Below are 9,190 nucleotides of genomic sequence, written 5' to 3' on the forward strand. Positions count from 1 at the left end.
ATATAGTGACATTTTTTTAAGTGTTAGTAGCTGCAATTGTCAGAGCAACTGTAGCAGTAAAAGCTTGAAACAGCAGAAGTAAAATAATACTGGCTGCAGCCGAAGTGGGAATAAAAATATACAAGCATACAGTAAACTCTTGACTCCTGTGTACCTTGCAGGGTGAGTTGTTTGGACAGCTTGGTTGTGATGTCCATGCCGTTCTTCAGCCAGGCCAGCTGGGGGCTGGGGATGCCCTCAGCGTGGCAGCGCAGGCTGGCAGTGACGCCCGGCTCCCTGGCTTGGCTCTCTGGGTACACTCGGATGACCGGAGGAACTGGAATATGGTGAAAAAAGAGAAGAGGGAGACCTGAAATGAATAAATGCAGTACATCCCACTATGTTGTTTACATTGGTATCACTTGGGAGTGAGGCGGTGTTATTGAACGAGAAGTTTTAGAGGAGATGCCAAATCCTGAACTTATGGTTTTGTATTAGCATACACTATCAATAGGATTGAGTGTATTTTCAGCATTGCTTTAGATAAGTTTTACGTGGTCTGTGAAGCCAAACAAATAAGACGGATAAATAAAGGAGAGAACCTCTGTTCGGACATTATTGATTTTGCTCGGTAGCCATTGATTTTATGTAACCTTTTGTCGACAAGGGAATGGGGGGATAGAAGCAAAGACGACAAAATGTGTGAGGAAAGAAAAGGCACAAACTTAATGTCCCTCTCTTCTGCAAACTGTTCCAAGAGCTGACTTTACACATTTCTGCACATTGTGTCACCGTCACGCTGGAGTTTCACTTCTTTACTGTACCCCAAAGCAAAAACAAACAAAACTGTCCTACAAACTGCACTTCCAAGAACCGTAAATCAACATAAATCAATAAAACACACAAATACATGAATAATATGTATTTATGCAGTGGCTGAGAATATGCCACAAGTTTTGCTCTACACCCGGTGGCTAAATTGTTCGAGTCTTGCTCCACAAAACATGGAAAATATCAAAAGAATGAATTTGAATAATCCTTTAAAGGAAGCAGCCTCTTCTGAGTAGCATAACAATGATAACGCCTTTCAAAAAGGATAGTAGTATCTCTGAGGAGACTCTCCCACAGAAATGGTGACTGAAACTTGGACAGTGACAATGGACTGTTTACAGAGCGACCACAAAAAAGCGGCATGAGTCATTCCACAACAGCCTGTCACACATAAGATGACAACCTGGCAGCGGTTTAAGTAGGGACATGAAATTTTTCTATCTTGCCATCTTGTTTTGAGCAATCCCTCATAGCCTCTGTGGCCCAAATCAGTGTCCTCTTTTTTTTTCTCCTCCTTTCTGAAACAGACTTCAGAGACACAAGCGGAGGATGGAAGCAAGAGTCTTGGCAGAAGCAGAGAAGGCAGACGCGCTGCAGAGACCATTTCCTGTGGGCGCTGGGTTAGAGGAAGTCTTTACTCAGCCAGGTGAGTGAAATGACTGAAGATTGTTGCCACGGCCATCTGGTAACCACGGCACTCCCGGGCTTTGGAGCTCACGTCAACCTGACTGCCAAAACGCCATCCAGAGTGGACCGCCGAGGGCTCCTATGACACCCAGGTTACTTTAGCAATCACAGGCACGGAGACATTTTCACTCCGATGGCCCTCAACAGTAACAAGGTTGACTGAGTGGAGCCCATGGAGACAATTATTTTGTGCAATCTTTCGAGTGAAGATTATTACTCACACTCCTCACACATGCCAATGCAGGCACACAAAGGCTCTCTTTGTGTGCACAGCTCATGTTTTTTTCTCTGGTTTCAGGTTTTGTGTGTCCTGTGTTGACTGTTAATCATTTTGTGACAGTCCCTTATTGTTAGAATTGCTCCTTGAATAAAGTTTTTTGAATCTTGAGCTGCATCTGTGCATCAGCCTTCCTGAATGCACCACATATAAAGCACTGACCTTAGAGTTTCTTAAGCAATATACTTCCAGAAAGAAATATGAAATTGTGTGATTTGTATTCTCAAATGAAAAGAAAAGGTCCTGCTGTCTATTAAAACCTTTTTCATACATGTGCTGGCTTGGCTTGACTCAGTTTGACTCTGTCAGCCCAGTGCGGCAGGGATTTGCAACTCTGTACAGCTGAACTACCGGCATGAACGTGCATCTTCAACTGATGACGCTCTTGTGCTTGTGAACCCACAGAACGTTTTTCTGGCCGCCCCGCCGGTGTTATTGTTGCCATCAACTTTCTTACTGTAGTCACAGTTTTTAATTTCTCTCGGAGCTGCACGCATGCATGAAGCATCGTGCTGCTACAGAGACTTTAAGTGAGGAAACAGACAGAAAATCTGGTTGAAATTCATTTACATGTTTTAAGAGCTTGAAGATCCAATCAAAACTAAAGTGTGTGTCAAGCTAGAGTGCCAATAAAAAGAAATAGAATAGTCAGTTTTCACACAGACATTTGAGGTGTGTTGATGGATTTATGACATTTATTACATTACCATTTCACCTTAAAAATCGCTGGTAGCCGCGGTAGCCGTTGAGCCGCACAGTGAATTAAGTTATCTGCATGCATATGAAATATGCATCACTTTTTGGGCAGTTTCTGTATTTGCTTTATGAATAATGGTGACATCTGTCCATCTGATTTCAGCGCGGCCAATTTGAAAGCGGTCTGGCACGCTTTGGCTCAACTCCCAAGATGAGCTATTTCAGGCACGACTTAGCCAAACTTGGCATCTTAAAGCTGGTAATGTCAACAGTATAGTTTGGTTTGGCCAAAAGTGCTTCTGGAAAAGCCCAATATGTATCATGTGTGTCTATGCCAGATAAACCTTGTCGTTATGTGTGTTTACATGCATGCTAGCAGGCTGGTTATAATCAGGCTTTTGGAAAATCGGGGTTATGTTTTGCACATGTAAACATTACATCGCCGCTTTGTGAAGCTCTTATCATGGTTTTGAGAAACAGGGATTTGGGATATTGTGGCATATTAACACCTGATCCAGGTTTCTAAAACATTCTCCGCCGTGTTTGTTCGTGTGTCCTCGACTCAACTGCTCAAGTAGTAAGTAAAACAAAAGCATCTGATAACAAATTCTAAATGTCTGATCTACACAACAAAATTAAATTAAGAGTCAGATTCTGGCAATACAGAAGATTAGAGCAGAAATAATGATTCGAGTTGATTAGTCAGTCCCTCTGAAAATAACTTTCAACTGTTTTGATCATTTATTAATAATTTGAGTATTTTTTAAGTACCAAAGCCAAACTTTTGCTGGTTCAAGCTTCTTAGACGTGAGGATTTGCTGTTCTCCTTTGTATTAAATGACAGTTAAGATAATCCTTCTCTGGAGATTTTTTTTTACACAATAGTCTGACAGTTTACAGGCAAAACAATAAAAAAAAATCTGCACATTAATCAGTGATGAAAACAGTCATTACTTGCAGCTGTACAGAGGATAACCTTAATCGTTTCTATTTTTCTTCTTTTACTGAAGATTGAGAAGCTAAATCCAGCTGATGCATTCAGCCAGAAACAGTTTGTCCTTGACTACTGAAGTAAGTAAATCAGTACGAAAATGACAGATTCGCTCATTGAGAAGGAGCTAAAGACTAAACCTGGAGGAGTTTGAAAACACTAACTGATTTTGAAATCGGGTTGCATGACACACATTGGGTAAAAGTTTACAGATCATCATTTACTCTCTAATCTCAAACATGCACACAATACAAGATTTGACAATAATTCTGCGTCACATACTAGAGGATATTATTGAGATTATGGCGTCAGTAGAAGCCTGAATGCAACACCTGGATGAGAAAATGGCTGGGGAATTGCCGTCAACACGAGGTGTCTATTCTTCAGCGACAACTGGAGGTGAGGTTTTAACTGTCAGTTTAAACACCTGTACATGTCAACTGTAGTAGCTTATAATGTAAAACATGACAAACTCATCTTACTTGAAATAATTTTGGAAAGCAATGTCCTTAAAAATGGAAAATAAATTAAACTATGCTTTATAGATGAGTGTTAAGTTTACGCAAACGATCTCAAGGTTCTCTTTTTTCGACATATTTAAGAAAACACCAATATGTTTGTGTAGTTTAAATCAGAAGAATACAGATATATAGCACAGTTAACTTGGTTTAATGAAGTTGTTTGGAAAGATGAGTTTAATTAAACGTGTCATTTTTAAATTGCAACAACTTCACAATAAAATATAACAAACATAGATATAAAGTTAATAGAATTAAGACTAATAGTTATATTTACTGACATTTTTCAAGGCAATCTGTTTCCTAGATTTTTTCAAGTAAAATCAACGTGTCTGATTTTACAGCGGAGCTATCATTCACTTTAAAGGCTATAAAGTTTAAAAACACCGTCAGCTGCTCTGTAATGACTTAATCATAGTCATCCAAAGTTAAACTCCTAAACATCAAACATGTTTAGTTAAAATTATCAGTCGATGAGCCTGCGAACAGTTCAGGAGGTTTAAGACTGGATCTGTAAACTGCTCACATTAACAGATAATCTAGGGTGAACATCAGTACCGACCACAGTCCCAGACCAGATTTCTCCTCCAGTTATTGAGAAAGGTGAATCAGGGATAAATCAGCCCAAAACTCCTGTAGTTTGAGCTTGTTTCAACCTTCATTGACAGACAATAGGAGACAATTAGAATCATGTATAAACAGAGGCAAATGACCAGGTTCCTCTATGGTCCATGTAAATGTAATACCCCAAATATTATTATCAAACTCCTAGAGTGCATCTTAATGTACTCATTATAAAGGCAAGGTAAAGCAAATATGCACAGTTGTGAATATATTTATTTAATCCTTCTAATGTAAATTTATGGCAACTTATGAGCTGAATTTAAGCTTAAGATTTAAGATAAGATGAGCCTTGAGAAGAGCAAGTGTTTACATTTGTGTGTTTGTGTGTGTGTGTGTGTGTGTTAGTGGTCGAGGGTAGATTTTGGGGTCACGGCCCACATGGCATGTACCTGTGTTTCTGGCCCACAACCACAACAACCTATCAATCAACAGCTGTGTAGCGCGAGCCTGGATCGACCAGATTCCCTTGAGCACGTCATTAATAAAACCTCTCAGGCGATCTCACAAAGTTGCATTAATTAGTGTGCTGGAATTAAAGTAAAATAGATCCACAAACTTTTCACTCATGAAAAGAACTATTGTTGCCACATGAGCCAGTAATAGGTTCGGTTTTCAGGTGCAGACACATCAATTGAGCAAAAGCGCCAGCACTCACACACAGTACAGAAGATATATAAAAGAATGTAAAAGAAGCAGAGGTTTAAAATTCATTCTTTCTGCTGTACGCTCGGTGATATGAGCTCTATTGACCTGTGTCTAACGCTGTTTCTTTCCCCCTTAGAAACTGCATTTGAAAAAAAAGAAAGGTTCATCTTAAATTCAAGGACTTGATGTGAATGTCATTACACATTCAACAGTTCTTCTCCGTGGTGGAGGATGAATCGTGCAAGGGAAAAAGAGAAAAATGATTTGGATGTAAGTCAACCAGCTGTTTCCCAGCAGGTTTCAACACACTAATCCACCAGTTAATACTGATGCGCTTTGAGATGGTAAAATGGAATTAGAAATACCTGTAGGCAACTGTTTTTCATGTTTAATAACTCAATTTAATAATATTAGGGGTTTTTTTGTATTTTTTTCTTTATGTTAGAAAGAGGACAGATTTGGTCTATCTTTCCCACATATTTTTAACCTGTAAAATCTATCTGGAAACAGGTGCTGAGAGGTAAAAGAGGGTAGTGATCTCACGATCGTGATGCTCTTTTTTGGACCAGTACACAGAAATATCCTCTATAAAAAAATCTTCTATTGAGATCGACAGAAAATGGATCAAGCTTACAACTGATACACCTTTTTGGGTAAATTGCTTGTGAGATGAGAGAAGATGGAGCGAGTTGGTACTTTGTGCTGAAGATCTCCAATCGCAGCTGCTGACACCACTGCAGGAGTCAGACAGGTTACAGTAAGAGTAGGTGCAGTGAGTGTAGAGGTGTAATTACGGAGTAGCTAAGTGCAGGTGTAATCAGTGCTGTGAATGGGTGTATAGAGGCTGGCTGAGGCAGAGTTGAGTCCTCTGTAGGTTTCATGGACCTAATTCAACTAAACATCTGCGAGGGGAGGGACACACTGCCTGCCAAAACTCCAAAAACCCAGCCTAGTTTCCTCAAACAAGTGAGGTTTCTATGCAGTTCAGCCCTGCATAATTACACACACAACTGTGCTCTAAACATGGAAATATTGTTAAAATATTTTTATGTAAACTGAGCAGACTGGGTAAATCAGGGCTTTCTGAATGGATTTTACAGAATATTCTGATTTATCAAAATAACGGAAGACAAGTGTAATCTGAAGTCAATTCATTGAACAACCAGGCTTCAATTAGCATCTTAAACCCTAAATTCAAAGTTAACATGACAAAGGTCAGCACACTTTCTGTCGCTGCCTTTCGAGCCGCGCTCCTCGACGGCAGTTCATCGTCTCCCTGGTTAGCACAAACTAACACAAGGGCTAACATCCTAAACTGAGCCTTTTAACAGTCCCAACACACTCACACAACCCTTAAACGACTTGACCGTGTCTTCAAACTTATTTACCATTAAGTAACGCTAATTCTGTGCCCTGACCACAATACAATAGGACTTTATCCATTTTAAAAAGCAAACAAAACCAAACTAAATATACGTAAAGTAATGTTCACATGTGGGAGGGGCAGCGGTGAATACTTTCTACGTTGAACAAATACAGACAAATACTCGAGTACTTGGGCCCATCGCTCGTCGACTTATTCACATTTGGCAATTGACCAGTCACAGGTAAACTGCCTACAACTGTGAAAGGTTGTTATGAGTCGCCTTAGGAGGAAAGCAAACACATAGATGAGAATATTTTTTACTTGTTGCCAAGTTCCAACTGTTATCGGTCAATTAAAAATGACACTGGCAGGACGGATGAGTGCATTGATTGGTCTGTGCAGTCAGGTCATCAGGCTAATGGAGCTGTAGCTGCAGGAATTTCCTTTTTTTCTAAAACAAACATAAAGGACTCCTCATCCAAGTCTGCTGTATGTTTTTCTCGACCTTGTGGTTGTTGTTGTTTGTACAAGGTTTTGAATTTATCGAGTAAACGGAGTGGTGCTCGAATGATAAATAAAACACTGAGTTATTAAAGGGACAATATGTGACCTCACAGCGCGATGTAGGAGAAAACATCGCTGAATGTTATGTTCGCTCAGAGCTGAATCTCTGCCTTTCATAACTACTGTTTAAGAGCGGAGCTCATCACCTCTCACCTCAATCTTGAGCCTGAGAAGCTCTTTAAAAAAAGCTGTGACACAACAGTTTGCATTGTAGCTCTTATAGATTTTTCTGTCGGGTGTACGCTCTGAGTATCAAGCTTACCTATCTCTGCTGTAAAAAAATGTGACTGCTGTCCGTCACTCACTCTGGGTGAAGGGAGACTTGTGGAGGAGGAGCCAAGTTCTATCGATGTTCCTGAAATTCCCACCGGCTGCCCACAGAGCTCAATAAAGGTCATTCCTTAGTTAAAGGCCCATTATTTGAGAAAAAACTCATGTCAGTGAATTCCCTCTGTGACTGTGAACGTGGGAGAGAGATCATCCTGTGCTGCTGTAGACATCTTTTAACAATATTGCAGTTCCAACTGGCCACGGATAGACGTCAATAAAGTGATGTAAATTATTGAAATCCCTCCCTAAGGTAGAATGAAAGAAAAAAGAGTGAAAATCTATTTAATTAGAGAACTGTTAGAAAAGAAAAACATGTTTAGAAGACCCTGAATGACTACAAATTAAAATTACATTGAAAATGTTTCAAAGTTAAAGTAAATATATGTAATTAAGTTCACGACCGCTGGGATAATTGCTGTCAGTTCAGGGTAAGCACAGTTTGCTACTAACGGCAATTAACAAACTTCACAGCAAGTGTTATTTTTATGTAAGCTATACTAATGGATGAAACTTAAATGGAAACCAAAATTAAAATAAATGTAATTGTTGAAATAATATAATGCATTGTGAGTTATATGAGTGCTGACAGATACAAGGTGTACCAGCTGATTGCTCAGTTTCATCAATTACGCTGATGAACTGTTTTTACGGGGCTGCTTTCAGACTCACATCACATTTAATAGACCGTCCGCAGTGTCATTTGCAAGTGATCGGATTGGATTTCTCTCCAGATATCACCAACCGATCTGCACGAGTTACTGTGGTACCAACATCTGCTACCACCGGTCCAAATTTATCGTCATGTCTAAAACATTAGAATGAAGTGGTGGTGGCGCTCTTTGCCTTCACAAAGGGGAAAACTAACAGTACGGCGAGAGCAGCATGTACATAGTGATCTAAGCTTTGAACGTATGCAAACAGGATGTAGCTACAGCGGTGACAAGGCTTTCCAACATGGAAGCTCCTTCTAGCTTTGCCTCAATACAAGCCACCCCCTAAATGCTCGAAGACGACTTATTTTGGCATTTGTCCAATTACTGTTGCTCTCAAGGTCAGAGGTTCCCAACTGATCCAGCCACTTCTCTTCTCTTTAGTCATGAGCTTAAGGTCCACACATGAGATAAATACCACTTATTTAATTTTTATTTTACAAAATGTAAACAGCATGTCGGCTTAGAACACAAAGAAATAAAATGTATAGTAGGAATTACCAGAAATAACACTTCAAAATAAAAGATCTTTGCTGGTATTTCTCTGTGCTTCAAAATAATGTGTTTTTTTTTAACATTCACAAGTCACTTTTGGTCCATTCAAAATGGACCCGCGGCCCACTTTTGGACCACGACCCATCAGTTGGGAAGCGCTCTACTTGTCACAGCATGGATTCTGCTCATCACCTCCATCACTCTGCATTTGATGATGTGTGCTGCTTTGCGAGGGACGCAAAAGCACTTCAAAATCTGATTTTGAGCTTCCAGAGCGCTCGGACTGAGACGCAAATGTAGAGATCTGACTGGAATCACATTTCGAGTCACCTTCAAACAGATTAGATCTGATTTGCAAAAATTTTATTTCATGTTTTTCTGTTGTTTTTTTTTTATGTCCCAACGTTTTACAATCAATCAATTATGCCAAAAAAAAAAAAAGATATGGGCTGGCAGTCTAAACAAGGCATTAAATCA

General features: G+C 39.7%; 1 protein-coding gene across 1 annotated transcript in view; it reads right to left on the bottom strand.

Annotated features, from left to right (window-relative positions):
• fstl5 (follistatin-like 5) overlaps positions 1-9,190 on the bottom strand; it is a 276,477-nt gene that overhangs the window by 94,932 nt on the left and 172,355 nt on the right. Inside the window, exon 10 of the mRNA XM_042492899.1 lies at positions 155-316. Within this exon, the coding sequence (XP_042348833.1) occupies positions 155-316 (162 nt within the window). The remainder of the gene's footprint in view (positions 1-154; positions 317-9,190) is intronic.

Source organism: Plectropomus leopardus, chromosome 9, assembly GCF_008729295.1.
Source record: "Plectropomus leopardus isolate mb chromosome 9, YSFRI_Pleo_2.0, whole genome shotgun sequence".
Classification (NCBI taxonomy): Eukaryota; Metazoa; Chordata; class Actinopteri; order Perciformes; family Serranidae; genus Plectropomus; species Plectropomus leopardus.